Below are 27,048 nucleotides of genomic sequence, written 5' to 3'. Positions count from 1 at the left end.
TTCTCTGCCTGCCTACCTTACGTTACGGTCCTACCTACTCTGGCCTCGCCTCGTCTTGTCCTCCTGCCTGGACCCTCTTCTTCCTCCTTTTCTTTCAGCCTTCTTTTCTGCAACATCGCGTCCACACCCATCATCGCACCAAGAACGAGGGCGCCCTTTCCGGCTGACCAGGCCACTTCGCCTCGTCCACGTGTAACCAGTACTGGCACATACACACCTTGGACCCCTAAACACACGTCCAGTCCTATCACCATCTTGGGATAAACTCCACGAAAACAACGACGACACTACTCCGTACTCTCTACCTTCCGCGCCCTGGGACTGCTGCCCTTACGTCTCGTCATCGTAGTCAGCATCCCTCCGATCGTCAACGGAACGGCAGAACACCACGCGCTCTACCTAGCCCTCACCTCAACACCTACGGCATATCACCATCGACCGCGCTTTGCTCTACCACCTACCAACACCATAGGTTCATCAGCGGAACAGTATACGACGACGAATACCAGCGACAGATTGTTTGGAACAAGAATTGATTCATTGCTTGCTGAGCACACCTACCGTCTACACAATCACATCACTTCCTACAAGTGAATCTGCTCTTCTTTGTATTTCGACAGCGACCAACAATAACACCAGAAGAAAGACAACCAATCATTACGACACCAAGAACACCTTCACCATGTCGTTCTCCAATAGCAGTGGCGGAACACTCACTGTTCCTAGCCCCACGCACGTCCATCATGTAGATGTGCTCGCATCCTCAGTCCGGAGCCTGCGAAGGTCCCTTTCCCGATCACCTTCAAAGTTCAGCCTGGCGCGTACAAGCTCCCCCAGTTCAGAGAGCTCACACAGCGGTTCCCATACTCCTGTGCAAGAACAATCGCCCTGCCGACGATACACTCCTACCCCTACGCCTCCTAGCAGCAGCCACAACAACATCAACTTTGGGGATTTCCAGAGCCATACACCAGCGGGGCTCCCTCCTTCCATGACCTCGACAACGCCCTTTAGCTCTCCACCAACTCTTGCTACACCCTTTCGCCCTAGTGTTCGACTTTCTCTACGCTCGGCAAAATCAGCAAAAGCAATCGGCAGCCCCTCGAGGCCAGCGACTCGATTAAGGACATCGCCTAAATCCCCCCTCAAACGCGCGCTCAACGCTACAACAGATTCGGGGGTAAATTCCACTCCTTCCTCATCTTCAAGCTCGGAGGCCTCGGGCCAGGAAAATAACCAGTCTTCTGCACAACAGAGCCCGCGTTCCCGATCGTCCCTCCAAAAATCATCACGCCATAGCCTTCATCTCGACGTATCCGGCCACGCTCAACAGTCGAATATTTTCAAGCATCTGGAAGGTCAGGGCGATTCACAAGGAGCACCAGGATCGGGCGCTCTCAAACGCAGCGACGCGATCATGAATCTGGATCAGGCGTCGCTGGGTAGCCCAGTCGCGAAACGAAGAAGTTTACACGGTATTTCAAGCTTTGGTCAAAACGCATCTGATTTCACCATCTTCGACAATACCAGCAACACGCCGAGCAAGACCAACTTTGACATCCACGATGAGGCGAACCGTGAGCGAGAGTACGAGCTCTTTGGCTCGCCAAGCGTTCCTGCCCCCAGAGAGCCACTCCCATCGCCTACCCCGCCTCAGATTCCGAGAAGAACCGGCTCTCTACGACGTTCAACGCTGCAGCAGAGACAGCATGATCGGAGTTCATGGGGACGTAAGTCTGGCGCGAGCCACTTGGCTCAGATGAGCGGAGATTTCTCAACTCCCAACGTCAAGAACCGACCCCGCCTATCGATGGATCAATTTCTCCCTCCTCAGCTTCCCCGGGACAGCCCCTTCAACTCGAATGGGCCTTTGCCCAATCCCTCTGCTCATCCTATTGAGCGTTCTTCTCATCAGCCTCATCCGCTGTCAAAGACGCTGGTGACCTCGACGTCTGGCAACAGCCTCGAGGAGCAGAACAACAGCATGCCTCCTCCCTACGTCTTTGAAAAGCCACGAGCTCCGCTCAACTTCGCCAAGTCGATGCCTTACGGTTCTTCTCGGCCACTCTTCATGCAGGAGGAAAATGAGACTGTCACACCTTTCAAGGCGGCTAAGCCATGGGCGGGAGCTTTCATGTCTACAGGGCTCGTTTCAAAGGTCAACCGCAACCCCGAGGAAGACAACAAGCTTACGATGCCTGATACGCCCTGTAAGAAGCCAACCAACGGCTTTGCCACCTTTCCGCCTCCGCCTGGGAGCGCAATCAAGAAGAACAACCGTTACTCGTTTGGCGGTATGCCTTCAACTCCGTTCGTGGCCCCTGGTGCCCCGTCACGCAGCACCTTTGGCGGCAATCCCGGAAAGGGTCTCGGCATCTTCCAACGACTCGGATCCCGCCATGCACGCCGAGGAAGTGTCTTGAGTCTGGATGATGATAAGAAATTCTCCCTAGACACCAACTTCAACATCGGCCTTGGGGCTGACATCGACGCCCCTCCTACTCCTACAAAACATGGACTCACACCGAGCAAGGGCCTCACTCCCAGCTTGAGCAACTTGAGCGAGCAGAGCATCGAAAGCCCCAGCGCCAAGAGGTCACTTCCACCTCCCATGTCGGCTGTGCGGCCGATGATCTCAAGAGAATCTACTGGTATGTATACCGCTCAGGAGCGGTCTGACGACAAGAGTACCAGTTGCCCCCTTCCGAGTTCTCCGCTCGGTTCAACTAGCTCTCTGGCCGATAGACTGTCTCCCACGCAGCGTCTTTCTTTGCCGTCTTTTGGTCAATCGAGGTCTGGAAGGGGTTTTAGTGCTCCTTCGCCATTGCGGACCCGACTTTGTACCAGCACAGCGGATTGTGACCATCAAATGGACATGTTGGCTAAGATTACTCCTCACCATATAGCTAGCCCTGTGGAACAACGCTCCCCAAGAACTCCCTCATCTCATGTTCTTCTTCCCGATGCCAGCTGCCTGTCAATCTCGAACCCGGCCGAGTCAACGCGCAGCACAACCACCCCGGTCACACCATCTGGCCGAGAGTCCTTCCAAAGCACTTCGACACACCTCATGACCCCCGTCAATGCCGGTCGTGGTGGTGGCGATGTCGAAGACTCACTCTATTCCCGCTTCGACAAGGTCGAGATGATTGGCAAGGGAGAGTTCTCTTCCGTCTACCGCGTTGTCAAGAACGGATACTCCCGCGCCTCGTTCCTCTCTGTCTTTAGTGGAACACCGACGAAGAACCCCCGCGAGAGTCCCGAGCCCGATCGCATTTACGCGGTGAAGAAGGCACGCCGCCAATTCACTGGACCCAAGGATCGTCTGGCCAAGCTCAGAGAAGTGCACGCACTTCAGGCTCTGACACACGCAGACCACGTCATCCACTACGTTGACAGCTGGGAATACAACCAATACCTTTATATCCAAACCGAATACTGCGACGAAGGTACCTTGGACAAGTTCTTGAGCAATGTTGGTCGCAAAGGCCGACTGGATGACTTCCGTATCTGGAAGGTCATCCACGACATTGGCTTGGTGAGTAAAGATTGCCTTATGTGTTTGCGACGGCTGATGACTGACTTGGAGATAGGGTCTTCAAAGCATTCACGAAGCTGGTTTCATTCATCTCGATCTGAAGCCGGCGAACATTCTCATTACGTTTGAGGGTATTCTTAAGATTGGTGACTTTGGCCTGGCTACTGAATGGCCTGCTGCCAAGGGCGTCGACGCCGAGGGAGACAGAGAATACATTGGCCCTGAAATCCTTCGAGGCGACTTCAACAAGCCTGCGGATATTTTCTCACTCGGTCTCATCCTGATTGAGATGGCTGCCAACGTCGTTCTCCCCGACAATGGCCCTACTTGGATTGCTCTGCGCTCTGGTGACTTATCCGAGGTTCCTAGCTTGACCTTCAGCGCCACCACTACGACTAGTTCATACCGAGACGCCGCTGGTGTTCCTACTATGCAATCGCTGGACGACCCGCTCCTCGGTCAGACCAGTGCTCCTGATATCAGCCTGCATTCGGGAATCGCCCCTACTCGGGTGAACGTGGTCATGGACGACGAGAGTAGCCCTTTCATTACACGAAAGCGCACCGAGCTCAGATCCCCTCCGGACTTTATGAGCGACCCTTTCCACCCCAGCTCACTGGATCAAATCGTCCGCTGGATGGTCAGGCCCGAGCCCAGTGAGCGACCCACCATTCAACAATTACTAACCACTACGGCGATGTCGTGGGTCGCGGAACGTCGCAGATCAGCTGCGACTGTTTTCGAAGGTGTCTGGGGACCTAGCGAGTCAACCGCCCTTCCCACCTTGGTGGACGAAGACACAGAAATGATGGACGTCTAGACACGTCCGTCATGTACACATGCCGCCTTTGTCGGTTTGGAATTTTACTCACGGCTCTGGATTTGCAGTGTGCGTAGAGAACGCATTGTCTGGATTGATCGATTCAGGCTGAATCTCCCTTGCAGTGGATACGGCGAATTCGAATTGGAATTCTGGAAGATGGCGTTGGAAGGCGAGCTCGTGTCTCGCAGTCTTTGATGGCTATCGAAATTTACTTTGTTGCGGCGGCGTACACCTTACGAAATCACGATACTACGGTTCAGCCTTGTGGCGGGTTCAGCACTACCTGCTGTGAAGACTACCATGGTCTTCCTCTTTGGTTGTACGCTTAGCGGCATATCACGATTTCAAACTGTTCGACTTCGCGAACGAGTTTTGGCGTCAATCCTCTCGGCATGCCTATACGCGGGCACTCGCTTGCACAGCATCGCCAGAGACATTTGTTTCGAAAAAAAAAGTTGGAAAGTCTGGCGGCTCGGTGGTATAGCTCATCAATTGTTGAGCTGCGGCCGCCACGAGACTTTCGTGTATAGACTAGATCTGGATTCTGAGAGACGTGTCTGATCAGGCACCGTCTCGGCAACAACCTTGGCGTCGAGTACGAAAACAAAAACGGGAACCAGGAAAACAACCGGGCTTTAGACAGACTCGAAACACGCGATTCCTTATGGGTCTCTGGTTCACAGCACCATAGGACAATGACGGTACCAAAAAGGCTTCGATGGGAAACGGAGGCTCCGGGCTGCATTGCACGTGCATCACAACATGTACATATGAGTAATTTTGTCAGAGTATCGGCTGGCGGTTGGGAGAGGAGGAATGGAAACGGGCTTCTCTTTTGTTCTGTGCCTTCGAGCGCATTCATCGCCCTGGGTATGGTTGTCTTTTTTTACATGTTTCTTCTCTTGCGAGGAAATTCTGCATGGTAACCGTATCATACGTGTTCACCCAAGGATCAGATAGATCATCTCCTGGCCAGACTGCGCCTGTTCCCTTTGTCATTGGGAAGGTTGCAATCTTTTTTGGCTCATGATTCCATGACGAAATGGCATGATAGTTATGAACTTTTCATTAAAAATTCACTCAAGGTCCCAAATGTTTAAGTGTGAATGCCGTTTGCCTGTGTTTCAACCTATCTCCATTGTTTGTGAGTTCCTCCATAGACGCCGTTGTGGCACTTGGCGAACCTCACAGGGTAGAAGAACAGCCACGCGAAAGGCGGTTCATTACAAAGTGACAAATTATTGTGAGGATTGGTAGGTAAGATAGTTCATCATTCGTGAGAGGCTTCTCTGGATTCTTCTACGTAAAAACTCCAATCAGGTGTTGTGTTTTCCCGCCTTTCCCATCCGCTCATCCAGGTATGCAAAAGTTGCAAACGCCCTAATTATAAATGTCTCTCTACCCTCGCGAACGGGAATGTGAATTTCTCCTCAGCCCAGCGGCTGATTGACCTTCCTCCCGCGGAGCTTCCGCTCAATCGCGTGGCCAGCTTGTCTTAGTCCTCGAATGCCTCGCTTGGCCCCCAAAGCTTTCCTCTGAGAATCACTACTCCGTACCGACTCTAGAACTAGAGCCGGGAACGCGACATTTCCCACGCGATCGAGATCACGTTGCGCTTGTGGGGCCGGTTAAGTGGCACTCGCTTTAGGCGTTCGTTCCATTCCATCTGTGCCGTCTCCTGTTGTTCAGCTTTAGTTCAACTCCAATGCCAGTTCCCTTTTGGCACCAAAAAATTTCGATTCAGCTTTCCCATGTCTCGTTCCCACACAATTCCACAGTTCAAGCCCTCGAAGTGTTTGCAGACGCCGTCGATGTGGTCTTTGTCTTCCTCCTCGAGGGCTGATAGACATCGTTGAAATTCATGGCGACACCGAGGAAACGCATGTCAACGTCCGGCTGGTACGCGAGGTCGCCCAGCAGGATCTGGAGGCGGGTGCGGAACGTAGCGCCGAGCTGGCGCAGACGGTCCTGGAGGACAGGGAACTCTGACGCGACGGCCGGGTTCTCGTCCTCGCCGTCTCCCCCGGGCATGGATTCCTTCTTCTGGTGGCGAGGCCCGCGGGTGGAGATACGCATCACGTCAGCCTCCTGCCGCCGCGTGAAGTCGGACACGCTCCAGCTGTAGAGGCCGTCGACGGAGTCGCGGTAGCTGAGCATGGCGCGCAGGAGGTCGCCGAGCTGAGACAGGTATGAGGTGCGGTCGTCTTCGCCAGTGGCTATATCAGCGTGTCGGACGCTACGCCGCGCGCCTAGGAGGCCCTTGTGTGTAATGTCGTTGAGGTATCGAGTATGTGCCTTGATGAGGTCGTCGAGGGTACAGCCCTCGCGATGTATCCGTTTCTGAAGCTCGTTCCAAGAGGACTCGATGACTTCGAACAAGATGTAGTATTGTAGCTGGCCAATGAAGTGAATCATCTCTGCAAGAATGCCGCGCGTTGATTTCCAAGTTTGCACAACGACAGGGTCGGAATTCTGAAGCACCCCGCGTGAACCTGTCATACACTTGCGCCAAGTAGAGGCGAGGGCAAACTCGACGCGCTTGATGCGCCACAGAAAGTTGAACACCTTGAGATATTGGCGGTTGCCCCAGTCGGTCACGACAACGTCGACCGGAGCATCGATCTTGTACTCCAGCGTAAAACAATCCCAGCCAATATCGCCATGGGACAACTGGAGCATCCGGGCGTCAAGGCGGCGTAGGACTTCAGGCGAGTCGTACTGCGCGTTGGATCCGCGAATCGCGTGTTCCAACTGAGCCGTCAAAGTATGTCTGTACTGTGCGCCGGCTGGACGATCGAGGTTCGCGGCGAGAGATTCCATAAGAAGAGCGATAAAGTCGCCTTGTCCCAGCAGAATGTAATTCTTCAACGCCTGCAGATGCTCGAATAGGTGGAATTTGTTGGCCATGAGGTCTATGAGACGCTTCATGGTTGTCTTGTATGCCTCATCAATCCAAGCCTCGAGGGTTGCCGTGTCGCCATAGCGCAACTCCTTCGAGGCCGCCTTGGAGTAGTCTTCGACCCACTGGGAGTCGCCGCAGCTGTGTCTGATAAAGTTGAGAGATTTGCCAATGAGGAAGACCTTTTGGGCGAAGTCTTGAGTGATAATACTTGGGACCATATCCTTGTCGATTTCGTACTTATCTTCCCATACACTGTTTCCGCCCGTCTTTGGCTCGTCCGACTGCTTCTGTTCTTTGACAAAGAACTCGCGGAATGGGTCGAGTAGCTCGCCATCGTATATCCATCGACGCAGAATATCGTAAAAAGGGCGTGTGACATGCACGAGTAGACGTTCGGCAAATGCTGCAACCATGGGGTCACCATGCGAAGAAGAGAATCCGTGTACGAGGGAGATGAGTTGTCCACCTCTTTTACTTTCTGACTCTTCGGCAATGAGGCTCATAAGCCGCAGCCCCATCGTAGCTTCTCGCGTCCATACTACACATCTCTTCAATGTGACACCTGCCATTCCTATGCCACCTCTTGGAGCGGATTCATCTAGGGAAGACAAGGCTTTGCGAATTTGACCCTCCAGAGTGGCGACGAGGCTAAGATAAGACCGCAACTCTCCGCCTATGGCGGCTCGAATACTTTGTCTCAGCAAGCCCTGTGCGGGGGACTTGACAAAGACATCGAGGCGTCGGTATAATAAAGACGGTTCGGCTACTGTGTGGAGGAGAGAGATGATCGGAGATGGTAACGTCGGGGGTAATGTGATGGTGTCAGGTCGCGAGAAGGGCAAGGTAGTCGAAGATAATCCCTGAAGAGTAAAGGGAAGATCTCGTAAGAGCACCGTCTCGGAAGGGTCGATCTCGACGTAATTATCGGCCAGCAAGGTGGACTTCAAGTTCACTTGTCGCTTGTCCGTTTCAGCGCCATCTGCCTCCTTCTCCTTTTCCTTTTCTGAGTCCTTTTCTCTTTCGTCAATAGACTTGCTGTTCTTTTTGTGATTTGGGGGAAAGTTCTTTAATCCCTCTGGCGCAAAAGCATCGTCGAACTGCTCTTCTTCTTGCCTCGATATCGGTGTAGAATTCTTGGACGACCGTTCTCGTTCATGTTTCCTGAACGGGTCGCGCTGCGTTTGTGGAGGTTTCGGTGGGACGAGGGGCAGCGGCTCACTTGGATCGGGTGAGTCGCCGAGCTGATAGAGGAGGTAGAGGATAGCCCATTTCTGGCCCAAGACTGGTAAGGACAGAAGACGTGTATAGAGGTTTGAGAAGCGCAGCGCTTGACTTGGGTTGCTCTGTATGAGCTTCCGCTTGATCAGATCGGAGGCGTGGTTAACATCGGAGGAAATGGCGGGGGACGCGGGGCTAGAGGTTGACCGATCAGCAACATGGCATACAAGTGGTCGGACATCGCTCAAATTCGCCATTGTGTATAAGACTTACGCATCCAAAATTGACTTGACCAGCTCAAAACAGTTGTCGTGTCTATCCTGGGCCGCAGCATCGTCCTCATGAGGGTCGTTGGGTACCAAGTGTGCGATTAGGCTGTCGACGGCACCGGCAATGCGATGCTCGCGGTTGGCGGACATGATGGCATTGCCGAACACTGACCACCTCGAGGTTCAAAGACAAGGTGAAGCCTTCTTGGGTGGGCTGCCACAGCGAGTGGAGAAAAAGAGGTTAAGCTCGCGGTGAAGAGCAGAACATGCGCCGGTCGTTGTCATATATCGCATTGATTTCGTTGATGTACTCGCAGCATTGCAGCCCGCTGAGAGAGACGCGCCGGACGCGACCTCACAGGCTCACAGTGTTGCTGATGCCAGTCGCAAGCAGCCTACAGGGGCTCACGCCGAAGTGGTCAGAGCGCCCACGGATGTATTCTGAACCCTTGCAGCCTCCCAGCTCACATACTAAATCGTGGTCCCCGCTACTTCTTCCCCAGGCTCGGCCCTCCCCTGGCTTTCGTCGTCAGACAGTTCGGCAAAATTTCCATCGACAAAGCAGTGCAGCACCTCTCAATCGCATCCCGTCTTCCTCCACTGTACGAGACGGAGCCGGACCCAACCACTTGACATCACCTCCGACCTTCGTCATCACGCCTGCGCCCACAACATGCCCCGTCCATCGAGATAGTACCGAATTCGCGATCGCATTGTCATCCTCTTTCGTTCTATGCTACTCATGAACGTCTTTTCCGCACTGCGCCGAGTCCTGCCCGCCGCCGCTGCTGCTGCACGCGACTGTCGCTCAGCTCCACTAATACGCTCGACGACGTGATCTGCCTGTCTGGCATCCCGTGTCGCAATGCCCGACATCGACCCCGCGGCCTTGAGCAGCCGCCCATCAGTAAATCTTTCCACGCCGACACTTTCCACCAAATCCATCACTGTCCAACCTCCGGGCTCTCTCAAATCCGCCAAAACAAGTCAGATCATACCCGCCCGCATTGACCTAGAGCCGCTTTATACCGCCTTGAAGCAGGCCATCGGCCCGGAAGCATGGGTCATCTACAAGGAGTCAACCACAGAGTTTCTCATCGGTAAACAACTCCGGATATCCGCGCAATCATCACTCGGAAGCTAACATCCGCTCCCAGGTCGATTGAATCAGACCGAGTACTCAGAACGAATTGATCCCATCCTCACATCCCCCAATGGCGAAAAGGAACACCTTCATAATCAGCTAATTGCTGCAATATACGGCAATGTCACAAGGGAGATGCCCGACCAGGGGCTCGCCCCTTGGGTCAGCGCCAACGATAAGCCCACTGCTCCCGTTGGCAGTAAGCCTGTATCGGGAGATGCGGCGGAGCGTCGTCTTAAGGGCGATGTGATGCAGTTGCCCACCAAAGATCGTCGGCGTATCAAAGATTTGGTTGGAAATGACGTTAGTACACGTCTTAAGCTCGTTAAAGTTCGATATGCTAACGTCAAGGTTCATCAGTTCGACCCCTACGAGAGTCTCTCTAATGTATTCCTGGACCACCACCGACGACAGCCTAAACCGGCCGATGTACCACCAAGCGCAGGAGGCATTGGTGGTATAAATAAGATGAGTAAGTGGAATCTATGCTCGCTGGTCAAGGCCGAGGGTTAACTGAGTTGTAGATTTCGATTTGGAGATTCGCAAGCGCTTTGCGCAGCCCTTGGCCGGGGAGTCTGGCGAGTTCCCTGATGCCCCTGTAGTTGAAGGCAGAATGCTGCCGTTCTGCTACGAGGCAGGACTTACTAGCGGTCACGTCCAGGATGCGCCGCACTTCATGACAGTTGCGACCGAAACATTCATCAAGGAATCACTGGCCGCTATATTTGCCAAGACGAAGAGCAATGGTCCAGGAGAAGGCGCCACTGCTGGATTCGGAGCAGGAACTCAGTGGATCCAAACTCATAAGTACCGACACCAGCTCGTCAAGGAGGAGGATGCAGCCCTGCGGGGTGACCTCACACGCGATAAGAGCGGCCTTCTACCTATTGAGTCGAAGGCAGCAAGCGAGCGTGGACCCCTTGGCATGGCGGACGTACGGATTGCCTTGGAGATGGCCGATAGCGGCTTGGCGCAGTTCCCCATTATAAATACAGCCATATCATATGGCTACCGTGAAGGAGAGCTTGAGAATTGGCACGACTACACCTGGCTACCAGGCCTCGAACCTCCTGGAGCCAAGAAGGAAGCTTCTGATATCAAACCGGTCATCACAGAGCAGCTACCTAACGGCCATGTCGATGCAATGGAAATTGACTCGGAGCCCTGGTGGGAAGGTGCAGAGCCTCAAGACATGAGCTCCCTTGACTCTGTTCTCGATTCGTGTCTGGCAGTTGGATCATAGTACGGACAACCACCAACACGGTCATGGGTTGCTCAGAGAGACAAGGTCTACGCCAAGCGCTTTCTCAAAGGTATCGGTCCCGTCTACAAAGATTGGGGGCGCTTGTGGGGCTGGAATAAAAGGTCGCTTCGGTCACGTCGAAGCCGAAAGGTTTGATCGAGGTGTCATCTTAACACCTTCGAAGATCACGGTTTCCAGCATCGAGCTTCATAAGCATTGGCATCAGGCAAGGCGTCATTGGGTTTTTCGCCATTTGGCAAGTTTGGTCAGTTTTTGAAATCGTTCTTTACCCTGCATTAAGGGATAGAGGAGGACGGCATGGTTTGTGCACGCTTTCATCAAAGTAACAAGGGGGGCAGGGAGTTCAAGGTTGTTTAGCAACGGAAGGGTTCTGTACAGTATGGACGATACCCTATTGCTCACTTCAAGTGAGCCACATATTTGGAAGGTGGGCGAAAGGTAGCTCTAGTCAGTGGAACGTTATAGACGAATTTATGTAACATTATCGGAAGTTCCCAGCGGGGAGCCACTCTTGAGGTTGGTGACTTTGTTCTTCCTGAGTTGTATGTTACTTTGAAACTATGTAAACCCTCTCCGCCTTTGAGTGCCATTCAATAACTACAGTTCTTCTTGTCGATAATCCTCTTTCTATAGCTTTGCAATCGAGTCGCCAACTTCTTTCTTGGCCTTTTCTCTAAGAATCTTTCGCAAGATCTTGCCGGACTGTTTACACTGTTAGCCGAATGTTCACACAAGCGACAGAGTAGCAAGACTTACGGGGTTCTTGGGAATCACATCGGTAAATGAAACACCGCCCTTAAGACGCTTGTGCTTGGCGACCCGACCTGCCAGCCACTCTGCAATCTCCTCCCCAGAAGCATTGGTGTCAGCTGACCGGACGATATATGCCCTCGGCAACTCCTCTCCGTCAATGGTAACCCCGATGACGGCAACATCGGCCACATCTGGACGCTCAAGAAGCAATGCTTCCAACTCAGCTGGGGCCACCTGGTTGCCCTTGACTTTGATGAGCTCTTTCATGCGGTCAACGATGTGGAAGAGGCCGCCTGTGCTGTATTCTTCGATGTAGGCAATGTCGCCGGTCCGCAGCCAGCGGTTGCCTTGAGCATCGGTGACGATAGTCTCGTTGGTGGCCTTGGGATTACGCCAGTAGCCGCGCATGACGGTCGGGCCCGTGATCAGGAGCTCGCCAGGGACCTTGGCCTCGGTGATCTCCTTGCCGGTCTCGGGGTCGACGAGCTTGCCCTGGCAGTTCGGCATGAGCTCGCCGACGGAGGCGCTGCGGATCAGGCGGTTCGGGTCCCACGTCATGGCCGTGCAGGTGACCTCGGTCATGCCCCAGCCCTGGCGGACGATGAGGTCCTGCTTCTTGAGAATGCGCTCCGTCTGGCGTGCTACGTCCGCCGCGAGGGGTGCTGCTCCGGAGCCGACGGTCTCGAGGCTGCTGAGGTCGAATTTGGCGGTAATGGGGTGTTTTGTGAGGGCGACAAGGATCGGGGGCACGCTGACGAGCTGCGTGACGCGGTACTTTTGGATGTAGGTGAGCATCTTGACAAAGTCGAAGCCCGTCATGATGTAGACGGGGATGCCCTGCTTGGCAAAGTTGGCGACAAAGTACGTCTGCGCGTAAGCGTGGTAGAGGGGCAGGAAGCAGAGGCCGACGGAGCGGGCGACGGAGGCCTCGTGGTCTGGCTCTAGCGCGGCGACTTTTACGACGCCGGTGCCGTTGGCAACGTAGCTGTAGTGGGAGATCTCGACGCCCTTGGGCACGCCCGTAGTGCCGGAGCTGTAGTTGAGGCAGCACGTCGTCGTGCGCGCGTCGGCCGGCTCGACCCACTCGAACGTCTCGGCCCGCGCCCTCGGGGCGATGAGCTCCGTCCAGTGGCGGGCGCCGCCCCGCGCGGGCTTCTCGGGCGCGCTTGAGCCGGGCACTGTGGTGTCGAAGACGAAGACGTTGCTGGCGGGCATGGAGACCTCCTTGGCCGCCTCGAGGGCGGTGTCGAGGCTGCCCTCGGCGGCGACCATGAAGGTTGCGCCGCTGTCCTTGAGCTGGTAGGCCAGTTCGCGGGGGACAAAGGTCGGGTTGGCGCCAGTGAATATGCCGCCGGCCATGAGGACGCCGAGGAATACGACGGGGAAGAAAAGGTTGTTGCCCGAGAAGAGGAGGACGCGGTCGCCGGGTTTGAGGCCCGCCGCTTGTAGGCCGAGGGCGATTTGCTTCGCCACGAGGCGGTAGTCGGAGAAGGTGAGGAAGTGGGTGTCTGGTCTATCGCCGTCATAGAATGCTTTGCGATCGGAGAGGGGAGCTTTGGAGGAGCCAAAGATCCATGTCTGCAGCGAGCAGTTCGGGATGGGCTCCGACCACCGTGATTCGATAGGCATGTTGAAGTGTAGATGTGTGGTTTTGTCCAAACGATAGCTTGCCGCCCGACGGGTTTTCAAGAGGATGCTATTACTCAAGAAAAATATGAGGATGTAATTCCAAGTGAGGCGTTTGGCGTTTGTGAGGTAGGTCTGTCGTCTTTTGGAGATTCGAGCGTGATATGAAGCCCTCTCCGGATGCGGGACGGAAGGCAAGCGGACGCCACTGTTTGAAGGGACCTGCTGCAATAAAGTTCTGAGCTTCTCTGGTGATCCCAGTCCTTGACTTGACCGCGGCTCGTCGGATTGGAAAAAGGAATATGATATTACTGAACTTGTTTGAGTCAGCGATCGTGAGGGGTGTCTCTGTGAGAGAAAGGGCAGGACCCGCAACTTACAGTTTGTCTTATCACAGAAAGGATCTGTCTTCGTCTTTTTATTGTCTACAAGGAAGGAAGAACCAAGACAGGTAGCAGCCGGCAGACGCTCAGTTGAAATAAATACCACCAGGGCCATGAGGAGATGGGGAAAACGGCAATTCGAAAGTGGATTTCTCTCTAGTCCCATTACCACTGCATGCCTACGGATACCCTTCCAGGCGAAGGAGCTCCAGACGAAACCCCAGATAACTAACCCCCCGCGCTCTCCTATCGGCCAATGGCCGAGTCTATCCCGGCGAGACCATGGCTTACAAGTGATGCATCTAAACCTGGGGGGAAGCACCTCCAGGCTTCGTGACGCTAGATCTCCGCATCAGACCCCTGTCGATGCGGGGGTTCTAAGCTATGCGTCTGGGCAAAGCTGGGGAAGATGGGAGAAGAACCGAGGCATGGCGGGTAATCCGTAGTACGAGCTACCGGAAAAGTTGGGGATTGAAGAGGAGTAAAGGCACGGCGTAAAGACCGGACGGACGACGACACGTCTTGTTTCCTGAAAGGGTTTCCATTTCGTTCAACTTGCGATTGGGTGCCACACCCACTCGCTCTTGTCTGATAAAGGTCTAGGACGAATCGCGGTACCAACCGACCCCAGGCAATCCAGGTCCGGAGACTCGCTTGTGCAAAGCACCGAGATACAGCGAGGTGTCCATTAAGGTCTCTGTTGGAGACGAGAGCTCTCAGTTCTGCCGTGATCTGCCTCAGACGATGAAATAGAGCCACAATTGGGTAATCCACTGCCGGAATGGCGAAGAACGTGCGCGAGAGCTTCCAGGTGCTCCACCTGATGTCATCCAGTGACCTTGTCAGCGGACAGAAGCGGCTACTATTGTGCCCTCTCTCACTCTTCTATGTACTCTTGGCAAGCTTAAACTAGACGTCTCGTCAAATGGAAGTATTCGCAATTGAATAATGGGATCCCTAGGGAGGTGTACGAGTACCCCAAGATCGTGGTCGCACGAGATTTGAGGCTTGAGTCAACCTTGCATTGGTCAATCGCTGCCGTTCCAACCGACATTCTGGGTGGTCTTGACAGCTTCTCCATCTTTGTAAGCAGACTAATCCAGAGACGGCCAATGTCTCGCTTTGGAGCCGCCTCCGTCCGAGGTAGAGGCTCGGTTGTGATTCAGTAGCAACGTCTGCAAGAAATGGGGTAGAATTTAGGAGCTTATTGCTTCCTTAGTAGTATGTTAGCCTTCTGTCGGCTTCAGATAGCTTGCTTCATCGCCGTTTTGCAGAGTTCTTTGGTTGATCGCCCAGGCCAGACTTGCGAAAGGAATACCTGCAAAAGCTGAGATATCTGGCTGTGCCGGTGACATTGAGACACGCCGCGGATAAAACGGGTCCCTGCATAAACCCAGTTGTGCGCGAATTGTGCAAGTCTCAATGACGCTTACTCGTCGACCTTTTGCCTCTTGATGCCTCCACCGACCCAGAACATTACCTAAGCACGCAGTAGTCGGCTCGACCAATCACAGCGATCCATTATCCAAGCAGAGCTCACGACTTTTGAACCTCCCGAATCTAAACGAACAGCACATATCCGCACTATCCCAAAGCCCAGCGTCGCCTGTCCTCCTCGCTCTCTCGCCGCCATCGCCAATTGAGCAGCCACTCACCGTCCCTCGCCATGGCCTTCAGACTCTCTCCTCTCCTCTTCAGATCAGCCCTCCGCTCGGCAACGTGTCGGGCGGCGAGGCCTCAGTTCCGCGCCTTCTCCCTCACAGCCGTCCGCCCCAGTGACACCCTCCAAGTGGTAAGCCGCCTCGCTTTCCGACGTCAATTGTCCTCGTAGCAATGCTGCAAGGGCTCTCCGACGTTCCGAAATTGCTGCTGGCGTACGTCATCTCCCGAGTCAATCGCTAACGCTCTCATGTCCGAACAGCACCGCGACTCCCCGAAAAACAACGCCGATGTCCCCTTCAAGTTCACCAAGGAGAATGAGGCCGTCATCGACGAGATCCTGAAGCGCTACCCGCCGCAATACAAGAAGGCCGCCGTCATGCCCATCCTCGACCTCGGCCAGCGCCAGCACGGCTTCACCAGCATCAGCGTCATGAACGAGGTTGCTCGCATGCTCGAGATGCCCCCCCAGCGCGTCTACGAAGTCGCATCCTTCTACACCATGTACAACCGCACTCCCGTCGGAAAGTACTTCATCCAGGCCTGCACAACTGTAAGTCCGCTATTCATCTGCGATATGTCCGCTCGACCTGTACAATCGGCACTCTCCGAAGGTCTCGCAGTCAGGTTATAGCGGGAAAGCGACATCTTTGATATACCTAATTGCTGCGGGAACCTTCAGACCGATATCACACTTTTCAAGTAGAAACAGGCATCGTCGCTAACACTTAAAAACAGACCCCCTGCCAACTTGGCGGCGTCGGCTCCGACGTAATCGTCAAGGCCATCATCGACCACCTCGGCATTAAGCAGGGCGAGACCACAAAGGACGGCCTCTTCACCCTTCTCGAGGTCGAGTGCCTCGGTGCTTGCGTCAACGCCCCCATGGTCCAGATCAACGACGACTACTACGAGGATCTCACCCCCGAGACGACCGTCCAGCTCCTCGACGCCCTCAAGGCCACCGCCGCCGCCACCGGTGGTTCCGCCGCCGCCCAGGTCCCCAAGCCCGGCCCCATCAAGAGCGGTCGCCAAACCTGCGAAAACTCGAAGGGTCTGACGAACCTCACCTCCGAGCCGTGGGGCCCCGAAGTGACGCGGAGCGATTTGTAAGAAAAGTAGTGTCACGACCCAGAGAGAGAGAAAGAGAGAGAGAGAGAGAGAGAGAGAGAGAGAGAGAGAGAGAGAGAGAGAGAGAGAGAGAGAGAGAGAGAGATAGAGAGAACAGCGGACGAACAGAGGATATGCGAGGAGAAAAACCTTGACGCATGCGCGTACGTTCGGGATAAGCCCACGAAATGGGGCTCAAAGCGAAATGGAATAGAGCCGGTGGGAGTCCGGCTTGTATATAAAACACAAATGTGCTGTATTCGGAATGCATGGGATCGGTTTAGAGATTCATTTGTCTTCTGTCCTTTGCCCCCCCGGAGACCGCGGATATCTGCCTAATTTCCCATTTTTATTTTATTTTGTTAAAACGTGATAAATTGTTCTTCATTCATCATTTGCTATCGACTTGCCGCTCGAAATCTGCTTAGTTTGATATATGAACCTTGGAACCAAAACCCCGACCATCTACTGTATGCAGTTTTTATGCAATTTGAGACTTGACACCCTCACTCGGGGATTCTCAAGATCCAGCCGTCTCGCAATCTTTTGTTTTCAGAGCTCAATCCTCCCCAGACAACGACGCCAGCCTCCTCCACATCGCCCATCGCCGCCGCCGCAAACCACCCGCGCGGCGCAGGCTCGCTGTCGTCGTTATCGTCGTCGTACGGCTCCGTCGACAGCCTCGTCCACTTGCCCTCGCCCGTGGGACGGCCAATGGCCTGCAACATGGCGTCGCGCACGCTAGCAGCCGTCATGCCGAGCGGCGGGACCTGGAATGCCCACACGTCGTCCCACATTGCGCCGGCGCCGGCGTGGCCGTCCGCGCTGGGCTCGCGCTCGCCCATGATGAGAAGGAGGTACTCCCGGCCGGCGCCGACAGTGACGGCCTCGAGACCCGCTACGCTGCGGTGACCGGGCCACGTTTGGCCCGGGACGAGGTGGATCTCCTGCTCACCAGCACCGGTGGCTCCGGGGGTTGCGCCCGCGCCCTGAGCGATGCTCTGCCAGCCGCCGCGGCCGTGGACGGCGATCTCGCCCTTGGAGACGCCGTCGTCAAAGGTGTCCATCTCGAGGTGGATGAAGTCAAGCTGGCCGCCGATTTCGCCCTTGCCGTCATACCCGCCGAAGCGGAATAGCCGGCTCTTGCTGACGGTGATGGCAGCGCCGCCCCGCGCGGGGCCGGGCGCCGAGGGCAGCTGGCTCCACACCCGGCTCCGCACGTCAAAGGCCCAGAGGTCGTTTGTGCGTTCCCCGTTGGCGAGGCAGCCTGCGTGGACGAAGAAGGTGCCGTAACCGTCGTCCTCCTCGTCCGTGGCGTTGACCGCGGCGTGGCCTACAATGGGCGCCTGGGGAATGCCGACGTCGGCGCTGTCGCCCTGGGCCCAGGCCCGCCAGGTCTGCTTTGCGCGGGCGTGCTTGGGGGCGAAGTCGCGCGGGCGGTCGGTGGCGGCCGCGGAGTGGTAGCTGCGCGGGGAGGGCATGGGGAGGTTGGTCACGCCGGGAGCGGGCGGTACGGGGTCGAGGAAGGACCAGGAGTTTGTGCGGGTGTCAAAGACCCAGACGCGGCCGGCCTCCTCAAGGGGTGTCATGTCTGACCCGCCACGGCCGCCGTAGAGGAAGATGCGGCTGCCGATGACAGCGGTGGCATGACCGACGCGGGGGCCCGGGACGTCGCCGAGGACGGGGGTTTCGGGTAGGGCGGGGCCTTTGCCTTTGTCCGCTGCGGTGGGCGCACTTGTGGTTTGCTCGCCGGCTCCGAGGGAAGAGTATTCTTCCCCTTCTTCTCCGGTGACGCCTGGTGAGGCGAGAGATACCTCGTCGAGGAGCTGTTCCTTCAGGGCGGCCTTCTCCTCGACGTCTTCGCCGGACGCCTCGGGTTTCTCATCGTCAACCTTCTCTTCCGACAGCTTCGCCGCGGGCTCGGGGTCGGCGGGCGGTGTATACTGCTTTGCAGGAGCAGACTTGATCTTGTAGTAGTCGGCGCCGGCGCTGTTATAGGGAAGCCTAATGACGTGGACGTCGTTGTCGACTGGTTCGCGGGGGTTGACCTCGCCGCCAAAGACGTAGGCGGAGCCGTTGACGACGTTGACGGTGTGGGAGGAGCGGGCGAGGGGCGGGACGTCGATTCGTTCCCATGTGCCCTTCATTGGCTTGGGACCGGTGCCGCTGGACAGGGACGGCCTCTTGACATTGGGCATATTGGGTAGGTTCTGCGGGAGAGATTGGAGGATCTCGGTCGTCCGCCGCTTGAGAGCTCCAAAAGACTCCATGATTGCTGTTTGGCGCTGCTTCAGGGTATGGAATATCGTATGCCAGGTGACAGAGAGGAAGGAGAGAAAAGAGTGGGCGGAATTGGGTCCAGATGAAGTCGGGTTTGTATGCTGACTGCGTTTGCTGATGTGATGTCCGGGGATTGGCCTTAATGATATGACGTAGCGAAGCGGTGCTCTACTCAGTTCAGCTCAGGGTGCCTCTTTTTTGGTGGGTTGTAAGCGGGCAGTGTAAACAAGCTCCGGATGCGGATCAAACGGCGATGAATGGGTGAGAGAGAGAGGGAGCAACGAAGGCAATAGCAAGTAAGATAGAATCTGGTCTGACAGATGATATGGGAGATGGATCATTGGCAAAGAGAGTTTCCCCCTTTCTAAACTATCCAAGGTAAGGCAGGTTGCCATCTCGTTCTCTCGTATCACACAGACGCTTGTTGCCAGCGGCGCGGGCTTTGTGCGATGGAGGATGGCTCAGCTTGCAGAGGGAAGCGGGGTGCGGGCGCAGGCTTCCAAGAGCTACCCGTCCTGTTCATCCTATCAGGGACGCCATACGCATGCCTGCCGTGCATCTGAGCGGACGGAGCCAGGCACCTATGGTCGGCAGTGCTGTTGGTGGGGTTTCCTCGCCGGATTCTTAGCAGGGGACCTCCCGTTTTTGGGGGTTCACTGGCAGGAGGAGACCCTGATTCTAGGTGTTCCTTGGAAACGCAAGCTGGAAATGGGACTCAATTGAGGTGTACAGTCATCCAACTGCCAACCTGTTTCGACCCGGGCAGCGATCCTTGGCTTTCATCGCCCGGGAAACACGCTCATCAAAACATGTTTCGCAAACCTTACGGATATCGCCCAGGGCATCCTTTTGTTGATCGCCGGGCAGACTGACGGCAGCCCAACTGAGAGAACACCAACGGTGCCACAGCATCCCCCCCTCTAGACACGACCCAGCATGATCCCACCTTGGCCCCTCAATAGCTGTATATTGGAGACAGCAATGCCCAATCACAAGCTGATCTCGTAGACAAACGATCGCATGCCTTACACGTTATCTGTACCCAGCAGATAGAAATCCTCGTATTGCTCGTTCCTTGCATTCGCTTCGAGTTTTGCGGGACCGTTTACACCAAAGCCGCCGAGTCATCGGGCACAGGCCATTTCTATCGCTTTGTTTCTCTCCTGTCAGCAGCATCTGATTATCATCTCAGCGCCCGCTTTTTGGGGAGCCACGAGGCAGTTCTCGATAGAGGCATTCGGCTGTTTGGCCGTTTAACGGCTGGTTGCCCTTTTCTCACAATAGCTACCTGCTTAGGGACGTGAACATGTAAGACAGATAATTACTACGTATCATTCTGCCTAAGCGCCCTTCATCAGGAAGGTACTCAGGTAAGAGTATGCCTGCTCATCGGCTCTCCGGTCAGGGTGACCTCGGCCCGGCCATCAAGGCTACTACCCGGTTTCGCCGCCTCTTTGACCCACACCGGCTCCGGCCCCGTAACCCAGAGCCGTCCAGATACCGGACTATACAAATGACAACGCCGAAACCGCACCGTAACAATGTGGCACATGCCGCTACAGAAAGAAAAGTACCGAAGCATCAAAAGCCACCCGCTGGACCGAGAGAACCGGATTACGTAGCTGCTTACCGTGGCGTTCTTCCTCCGAGAAGGATTCCGGCTGGATTCCACCCCCTGCTATTCCAAACGACGCGTGACAGCTTGTAAGTGCAATCCTGACACCTTCCTCCAGAGACTTGGAGCTCGTTCCAGAGCCATGTTTCAGCTTCTAGATCCGCGATCTTACCTTTGATCAACCACGATTTCGTTGGGCTACGGCGTGTTGGACGTTCAGGCTAGCACTCAGCTACGGAGGAATACGAACCACACATGCATAAGACTATCAGACTATCACTCGAGATAGACTCTGAGACCGAAAAGCCCCTTATATTGAAAATAGCTATTGAAGAACATCGTCATCAGTAGGAGCCAAGGGGAGAAAGTAAGACCTGGAGGGCTGCTTTCTACGTTGGAACACGAGGCGGCGTACAGTAGCGCAACAGAGAGTGCAAATGCCGGCACATAGTCCCTTCAATCAGCCTCAGCCGCGAAAAGCACCCTATCTATCTACCAGGCAGTAGACTTTTCCATTCCATCCCGCTCTCTCAAGTCCAAAATAGTAAGATGGCCGCCTCACGCCGTCCAAAGCTTTCACCATCGTCGTCATAGATCCCCAGCCCTGTTGGTTGTACCTTATTTTTGGGGGCCATGCCGCCATGATCATGCACACACACCCCGGTTTGCAACGTACCATCCATCGTGCGCAAAGCTACCCTCAAGAAGGAACACATCCGCGGCACTGCCCAACGCATGGAAGGGGGGAATAAAGAGCTCATCTAGATAAACGCTGCAGGCGCAGAGCCATCCATTCTGGAGCGCCGTGCTTGCATCGGGTCGGCTAACGTACCCACCGTAGCAGCCGCCGCGGCGCAGTTACCAGAAGTGCAAGAAAAAGAAAAGAGTGAAAAGTCGCAGGTTGCGAGGTGCTCGTTTCGCTTCGCGCACTCGCGCGCGGGATGGACGGGAGGAGGTGTGAACGGAGACTGACACCGTAGATGTGTGTGTTCAGTGCTGGCAGATGGTTGTGGTCCAGCCCGGCCCAACCCAGCCCCCCAAAACCGGAGAACCGTTGGCGGCATGCGAAAGAGCTGCGTTGCGTGGCTAAGCCCCTCCATCTCCGTCCGCGCATACGGCGCGCGGCGCGGGTGGGAAGGCATGGTACGCATGGTAAGGTGTCTAGGTAATCACTCTGTTCCATTCTCTGGGTGTTGATGTGTTCGATGGAGTTCAGCTTTGCATAGACCGATCGGCCGGTGTGTCCAACGCGTACTAGTGCTGACGGCTTGTCGGTTCCGCCTTGGGAAGAGAGCTTCCCACGCTTCCCTCTCCCCGTACCGTCTTAGCCCTCTCGGTCTCTATCTCTCGATCCGTGTCTTGTACTTTTTACTACTCCGTGTCTCGTCTAATCCCCCCCCCCCCCCTCTCTTCCCTGCCTGGTACCTATTACTTAGCGTTCTATCTGGGCCGCGCCGCTGCGGCCAACAACCAAGAACACCACTCCACCACCACCCCATAGGCGTCGGGTGAGAAAAGGAAAAAGCAGAAACGGCAGAGAAAAGAAGACAAGGGAATAAATCCGGGTTTCTAGGTTGTAACTCCGTAATTCGACACATTGGGGGCCGCGGGGAAGGCAACTGCATGTACTTTGTCTTGCGTCTAAGTCTTACACAACTCACACCCCCCTCCTCCTCCCTACTCTTCTCTCTTCACCCCGGTCTTCCTATTCCTACGGATGTTCCTTCGCCCTCTTCGAGAGCCCTACGGGATATGAGATGAAAGGAATGGAAACGAAGGAATCCGTGTCAGAACTTAGATCGATGGATGGGCGATGGGCGGCCCAACACGCGCGGCGGGTACGGCTACCTGCCTACCTACCTTACCTCTACGTACACCTACCTACCGCTTCGTTTTACAGATCTATTCCACTCATGGGGACGGTAGAATAATCCGGAACGCTTCTCTCATGCAAGAGATAGGGCGAGCGTAAGGTATCTACAGTACAATCCAATAGCCAAACAGAAGAACAGGTCAGCATTCTGCCCATCCTTAGAGGCTTAGAGTCGTTCCCCTCCATCCGTTTCCTCTCCACCCCCCGTCCCCATCCCTTACGTCGGACGTGTCGATTAGCGCCCAGGGCGGAAAGCTGGGCTGGGCTAGGCATGGGAAACCGCAACGTGAGCCGCATTCCTCGGGGGTTTCGCTGGCCGCCCACCCAACTCGAGGTTTCCTTCCCAGTGAACGGACGCTCGCTGCTGTTGGTGTAGGTGTAGGTTAGGTGTGGTTGACTGGTTGTGGGATTCTAGTGTGGGACGTAGTGAACCCGTGTAATAGTGGTGTAAGTGGTCGTCTCGTCGTGTATGTCGAGTGAGCGGGCGAGAGTGTTGGAGCCTCACGGCTCCTTGCTGCCGCTACCGCTGCCGTTCTCCTCGAGCAGCCGCTGGTCAGGCTGGGATAGTGCTCAAACGCCAGCCGGATCCCATGTTTGAAGCAGCCACGGGCGCGTAGATGGGCGAGGTAACTGGGGACTGGCGGCTCCGTTGGTCTAGAAGCGCGCTTGAGTATGGGTTTCCTTGGCCGCATCGTGGGAGAACTCTGCGACGGAGAGGTGCAGCGCGGCAATGAAAACTAGACTAGGATGGCATTCCGTGGCATGGGTTACCGGGGGAAAAAAGTTTGTAGTTCTCTCCTGTTCTTGCTCGGTTCAATTTTTCAGGTGGGATTGTGAAAGTGTATCTCTGAGCTTGGTGATCCTGTGAGATTGACATCCCTCTTTTTCGCTGATGGCAGAATGGGTCGCTAGTCATTGCAAATCTTGAGGTAACTAAGCACTTGAGTTGGAACGGAGGTATAACAAATTGGTATCAATGCAGTAACTATCAGAAAAGGCCAGATCATGACTATGGATTGTATCCTGTTCTCATTCCCGCTCCAGTATGCCAGCCAACTGTATATCCGCTAGAAATGAAAGTCTCTTTTCCCCAAGTCGCATTACTCCTTCGCGATCTTCCCAGTTGTAAACGTAGAGAACTCCAGCCATGGAAGGCGTTCCGACAAGTTAAATGAAAAAAATATGAAGAAAAAGGTATCTAAAAAAGAGAAACTTTAATGAAAACACAAACAAACCTTGAACTACCGAGATGCCAGTACGGACAACTCTGAAGTAACAAGTAACGTATAGATGATCAACAACAACCATGAAGACTGGATGATGGAATGTAAATCACTCTTCGTCCTCACCCTCGGCATCCTCGTCGGAGCATACTGCAACAACAATTTCCTTGTGAACAGTCGAGTTGGTGGTATTGGTACTGCACCCCTTGCCGTTGCCAGCAGAGGGACCAACCTCTCCCTTGAGCGGGTTAATGAGTTCCCATTCGGCTGCCATGTTTCGTGTCCGCCGGACAACGTAGACATCAGCGCTGGAGGCCCATTGTGTGAGTGTCAGATCGTGCTCTCCGCCAAAGTGGACCATGGGCTCCTTTCCCTCGGCGGCGCGCTCGAGGTGCCGCGCGACGTGCTCCATGCGTTCATCCCAAGCCTGAGGTCCGTTGAAGTCGTGTCCACAGTCGGCAGCGGGGCAGCGCATGTATCTCGGGAGATCGCAGCGAATCTTCTCCGCGTCCGTCTGAAGACTCTTGAGGTGCTCGTCCCACTCGGGGGTGGGCTTCTTCTGCTTCTGGGCCTTCCGTACATGGGGCGGCACATGCATGCGTCGAACGTGTTGTGTATAGAGATCTTTGCGGTTGAAGATGGCGCCGTTTGGTAGGGCGGGTGGCGTCGGTGTGACGGAGCAGGAGGAAGAGGAGGAGGAGCGTCGGTTGGTGGGTGGGTTGGTAGTTTTGGAGCAGCCGTCTTGATCGCAAAGCCAGTACTGGAGAGCCAAGTGCTGAGAGCTTACGTGACGCTTCCATTCGTTCTTGCTGGCAAAGGTGGATGGGCAACCGGCGTAGTTGAAGACGCACACAAAGGGGCGGGTATGATGTTGCTTCATGTGCTTCTGGTGGGTGCTCTCGTCGGAAAAGGGGGTTTTGCACTCTTTGCAAAGGATTTTGGGGTTTCTCATCGACGAAAGTGTTGCGTTTAGTCTCGTTGACGATAGATTACCGATGTCGTTGTTAACCTTTGATCGCTTTCGTTCATGAGACGAGCCGGAGGGGCGAGCCGGAGACCTGGTCGTGGTGTTACGGGAACGTTTTCTCGAAGGCTTGGGCTTGTAGTCCAAATCCTTGTCGTCGTCGGCGGCAAGAGGCTCGGCCTTGATCTCTGGTTCAAAAATGTTTGTACCGTTCGATTCAGGGTCAGGGTAGTTTGGATGAAATGGGAGGTCGACCATGGTTGCCTCCTGCTTGATGACGGGCTCCGGGGTGATTTGCCGTGACGAGAAAGTCGAGTGCTGGGCAACACTGGCCTCGTCAGACTCTGAGCAGCAGAAGCTGAAGGTTGCGGCATTCTCAAAGCTCGTTGAGACTACCTCCTTCTCGAACATGTCGTTCACTTCGTAAGGATTAACACAGGTATTCCCCACGTCCATTCCAAACAGCGCCTGGGTCTGCAGTTGAGATTCCCAGCTTCCAATGAACTGCTTGTGTGGTAAGAAAGGAGAAGTGGCCGAGTGGTCCGGGGGAGTTGCGGGTAGGACGTCACTCTCTGTGGGTGGACTATGGGAATCACTGCTGGACAGCGTCTGCTGAGAACACGGGGAACCGTGTCTCCTTTGTGAAGCTGGAGGTAGAGGGTTTGACTCCTTGGTAAATTGGCTCATAGCGAGCATAACTTGGGCATTTTCATGAACGAAGAAGGCTGTGCGTGGTCCATCCATGTATTGTTGAATCTGATGAGTTTGGTGTGTCGGCCATGGAGTTTGACATTGCGAATGGGAGAAGGACACAAGGCTAGGGTCGACTGGTCCAGGGGAGCTCGAGGTTGTTGAGCTTCCAAGGTAAGCCATGGGCATCTGGCTGTAACTCTGGTCTTCGTAGTAAGGTACCTGGTCCTGGGTAAAATGTCCTCCTTGGACATTGTCATAGTAATAGGCCATGTTGTGTGCTTGTCTAATATGGAAGATCTTAGGTTCCAATGGTAGTATACTCCAACGGGTCAGGACAAAACCCTGAATGTGAAACTCCTTGGGAGGGCAAATGGTAGGGAATATCCCAATGGAAAGACGTTGTGGTGTTGATACGATCGTAATAGGTGATTTATCCAAGGTTAGACCAAAGAGCTGTTGATGTTGTAAAGTTGAAGGATGTGCCGCGGACTAAAACGAAAGGACAAGGCAGTTATAAGTGAGTGAACAATGCAACAAGTGTAGGAATATAGAGAGAGTTGCTGTTTTCGTTCTTGGTCTGAACATCAAGAGACACGATAATGTCATCGGAGACCGACCAGCGTGGCGGAGCATGATGTATATAAGTCCACGAGTTGGGTTGGCATATTGGTAGCACAGGGGATGCCGCAGGGCAGTCGCCTAGGCGTACCCAGCAGTAGAAACCTCTTGGGGACAGGAAAAACCCCATTGGCAAGAAGTACGTATTTTTGCAGAGCCTCATGTGGGTACCTACTGAGGGCCAGCGAGGAGTGCGAGCCTGTGAGAGCAGATTGAGAGACGAGGAGGAAGAGGCAAGGATTTGCGGTGGATGGCCATCATCATCAGGCGCTGCAGAGCGCATATGCACACCCCTGGAGCCAGGACTGTGGCAGGGAATACGTGTGGTTACGGGCTGGCACACCATCAGGGACTAGTCTCTAGTGGCTGCAGCAAATTGTGTGTATTTTTTCTGTATAAAATTATACAGTTCTGTTCTGGCTGGTCCAGCTCCTCTTTGGGGGCCGGGTCGCGAACCTCTGTTCGGTCAAGGGGGCAGATGGAGGGTGGTGTTGGAAGAGGGTGGACGAGGGGAGCCGCCAGGGCTGCGGCTGCGCCTGGTTCGGAAGACGAACCCCACGGCCGACGGGACGGATAGCTTCTGAGCTTGCCTCTGATGGGTTGATTTAGCCATGGCATCCGTTGCCTCCAGGCAGATACCACTGGGTTGCCTTACTCCAAGTTGCCTTGTTTCTGACGAATGGGGAATGACTTTACAGAATCATCACCGAAGCTCGTCAGCGAATTGCAGTGTCAGTGTCTGCGAGTCGACCCACGTTGACAACGCAATCCTCGACAGACGGGTCAAGAGTTGCAAGACACACTGTCTATCCCAACCCTTATTTTGACTGCCTCAGCCGCCGCCACAAAGAGGTTGTGTCTGTCTAGAGAGCACTGCGGACGTCATTGATGATCCTTATTAGGGATGGCCGGTCAGCTGTGTTTCTGTGATATTGGCACTTGGGCGTGATAAGTCGGTCCCCTACAGTCCAGGTAGTTGATCCATTTTAGCAAGACTGAGCCGGGGATTTGAATTATGCCGGGCGAGATGTCCGTCTGTACGACGTCTTGCGAGCGTCGGACCCTCTCGATTTCATGCATGACGGACTAGGTC

The 27,048-nt window shown here is 54.8% G+C and overlaps 7 protein-coding genes across 7 annotated transcripts; 3 read left to right on the top strand and 4 right to left on the bottom strand.

Annotated features, from left to right (window-relative positions):
* Positions 1 to 682: 682 nt before the first annotated feature.
* Positions 683 to 4,358, top strand: BDZ83DRAFT_646456 (uncharacterized protein; the record flags this gene model as incomplete). The annotated part of the gene is made up of 2 exons (XM_060509967.1): positions 683 to 3,538; positions 3,594 to 4,358. The coding sequence occupies 2 exons, from the start codon at positions 683 to 685 to the stop codon at positions 4,356 to 4,358; spliced, it is 3,621 nt and encodes a 1,206-aa protein (XP_060371079.1).
* Positions 4,359 to 6,140: 1,782 nt separating this feature from the next.
* On the bottom strand, positions 6,141 to 8,900 carry BDZ83DRAFT_565604 (Spc97/Spc98 family protein; the record flags this gene model as incomplete). Its single annotated transcript, XM_060503774.1, has 2 exons — positions 6,141 to 8,676; positions 8,755 to 8,900. 2 exons carry the CDS (start codon positions 8,898 to 8,900, stop codon positions 6,141 to 6,143), a joined length of 2,682 nt encoding a protein of 893 aa, XP_060371078.1.
* A 610-nt stretch (positions 8,901 to 9,510) lies between these two features.
* On the top strand, positions 9,511 to 11,511 carry BDZ83DRAFT_294394 (transcriptional regulator of RNA polII, SAGA, subunit-domain-containing protein). Its single transcript, XM_060502204.1, has 4 exons — positions 9,511 to 9,850; positions 9,908 to 10,197; positions 10,255 to 10,366; positions 10,419 to 11,511. Exons 1-4 carry the CDS (start codon positions 9,616 to 9,618, stop codon positions 11,135 to 11,137), a joined length of 1,356 nt encoding a protein of 451 aa, XP_060371077.1. The 5' UTR covers positions 9,511 to 9,615; the 3' UTR covers positions 11,138 to 11,511.
* Positions 11,462 to 14,429, bottom strand: BDZ83DRAFT_294434 (uncharacterized protein). The gene is made up of 3 exons (XM_060502206.1): positions 13,918 to 14,429; positions 11,915 to 13,848; positions 11,462 to 11,860 (listed from the first exon to the last, which is right to left on the bottom strand). The coding sequence occupies exons 1-3, from the start codon at positions 14,084 to 14,086 to the stop codon at positions 11,786 to 11,788; spliced, it is 2,178 nt and encodes a 725-aa protein (XP_060371076.1). The 5' UTR covers positions 14,087 to 14,429; the 3' UTR covers positions 11,462 to 11,785.
* Positions 14,430 to 15,461: 1,032 nt separating this feature from the next.
* On the top strand, positions 15,462 to 16,734 carry BDZ83DRAFT_599636 (NADH-ubiquinone oxidoreductase 24 kDa subunit). Its single transcript, XM_060506994.1, has 3 exons — positions 15,462 to 15,712; positions 15,842 to 16,132; positions 16,318 to 16,734. Exons 1-3 carry the CDS (start codon positions 15,587 to 15,589, stop codon positions 16,690 to 16,692), a joined length of 792 nt encoding a protein of 263 aa, XP_060371075.1. The 5' UTR covers positions 15,462 to 15,586; the 3' UTR covers positions 16,693 to 16,734.
* A 296-nt stretch (positions 16,735 to 17,030) lies between these two features.
* BDZ83DRAFT_599635 (kelch domain-containing protein) lies at positions 17,031 to 19,416 on the bottom strand. The gene has a single exon (XM_060506993.1). It carries the CDS (start codon positions 18,957 to 18,959, stop codon positions 17,196 to 17,198), a length of 1,764 nt encoding a protein of 587 aa, XP_060371074.1. The 5' UTR covers positions 18,960 to 19,416; the 3' UTR covers positions 17,031 to 17,195.
* Positions 19,417 to 23,469: 4,053 nt separating this feature from the next.
* BDZ83DRAFT_294322 (uncharacterized protein) lies at positions 23,470 to 25,727 on the bottom strand. The gene has a single exon (XM_060502203.1). The coding sequence runs from the start codon at positions 25,605 to 25,607 to the stop codon at positions 23,790 to 23,792; it is 1,818 nt and encodes a 605-aa protein (XP_060371073.1). The 5' UTR covers positions 25,608 to 25,727; the 3' UTR covers positions 23,470 to 23,789.
* Positions 25,728 to 27,048: the final 1,321 nt, after the last annotated feature.

Source organism: Colletotrichum acutatum, assembly GCF_030867785.1.
Source record: "Colletotrichum acutatum strain CBS 112980 chromosome Unknown BDZ83scaffold_4, whole genome shotgun sequence".
NCBI lineage: Eukaryota > Fungi > Ascomycota > Sordariomycetes > Glomerellales > Glomerellaceae > Colletotrichum > Colletotrichum acutatum.
The sequence above is the reverse complement of the archived record's forward strand: the minus strand, read 5'-3'. Positions and strand labels throughout refer to the sequence as shown.

What these genes read in the sequence shown, in the direction of transcription:
- BDZ83DRAFT_294394 (XM_060502204.1), top strand. Translation starts at nt 9,616, where the DNA reads ATGCCCGACATCGACCCCGCGGCCTTGAGCAGCCGCCCATCAGTAAAT. An exon ending in AACCACAGAGTTTCTCATCG is followed by an intron (nt 9,851 to 9,907) that starts GTAAACAACTCC and finishes ATCCGCTCCCAG; the next exon opens with GTCGATTGAATCAGACCGAG. An exon ending in AAGATTTGGTTGGAAATGAC is followed by an intron (nt 10,198 to 10,254) that starts GTTAGTACACGT and finishes AAGGTTCATCAG; the next exon opens with TTCGACCCCTACGAGAGTCT.
- BDZ83DRAFT_294434 (XM_060502206.1), bottom strand. Translation starts at nt 14,086, where the DNA reads ATGGGACTAGAGAGAAATCCACTTTCGAATTGCCGTTTTCCCCATCTC. An exon ending in TTTCTGTGATAAGACAAACT is followed by an intron (nt 13,849 to 13,917) that starts GTAAGTTGCGGG and finishes AAACAAGTTCAG; the next exon opens with TAATATCATATTCCTTTTTC. An exon ending in ATGTGATTCCCAAGAACCCC is followed by an intron (nt 11,861 to 11,914) that starts GTAAGTCTTGCT and finishes CAGTGTAAACAG; the next exon opens with TCCGGCAAGATCTTGCGAAA.
- BDZ83DRAFT_599636 (XM_060506994.1), top strand. Translation starts at nt 15,587, where the DNA reads ATGGCCTTCAGACTCTCTCCTCTCCTCTTCAGATCAGCCCTCCGCTCG. An exon ending in CCAGTGACACCCTCCAAGTG is followed by an intron (nt 15,713 to 15,841) that starts GTAAGCCGCCTC and finishes ATGTCCGAACAG; the next exon opens with CACCGCGACTCCCCGAAAAA. An exon ending in TCATCCAGGCCTGCACAACT is followed by an intron (nt 16,133 to 16,317) that starts GTAAGTCCGCTA and finishes ACTTAAAAACAG; the next exon opens with ACCCCCTGCCAACTTGGCGG.
- BDZ83DRAFT_599635 (XM_060506993.1), bottom strand. Translation starts at nt 18,959, where the DNA reads ATGGAGTCTTTTGGAGCTCTCAAGCGGCGGACGACCGAGATCCTCCAA.
- BDZ83DRAFT_294322 (XM_060502203.1), bottom strand. Translation starts at nt 25,607, where the DNA reads ATGGCCTATTACTATGACAATGTCCAAGGAGGACATTTTACCCAGGAC.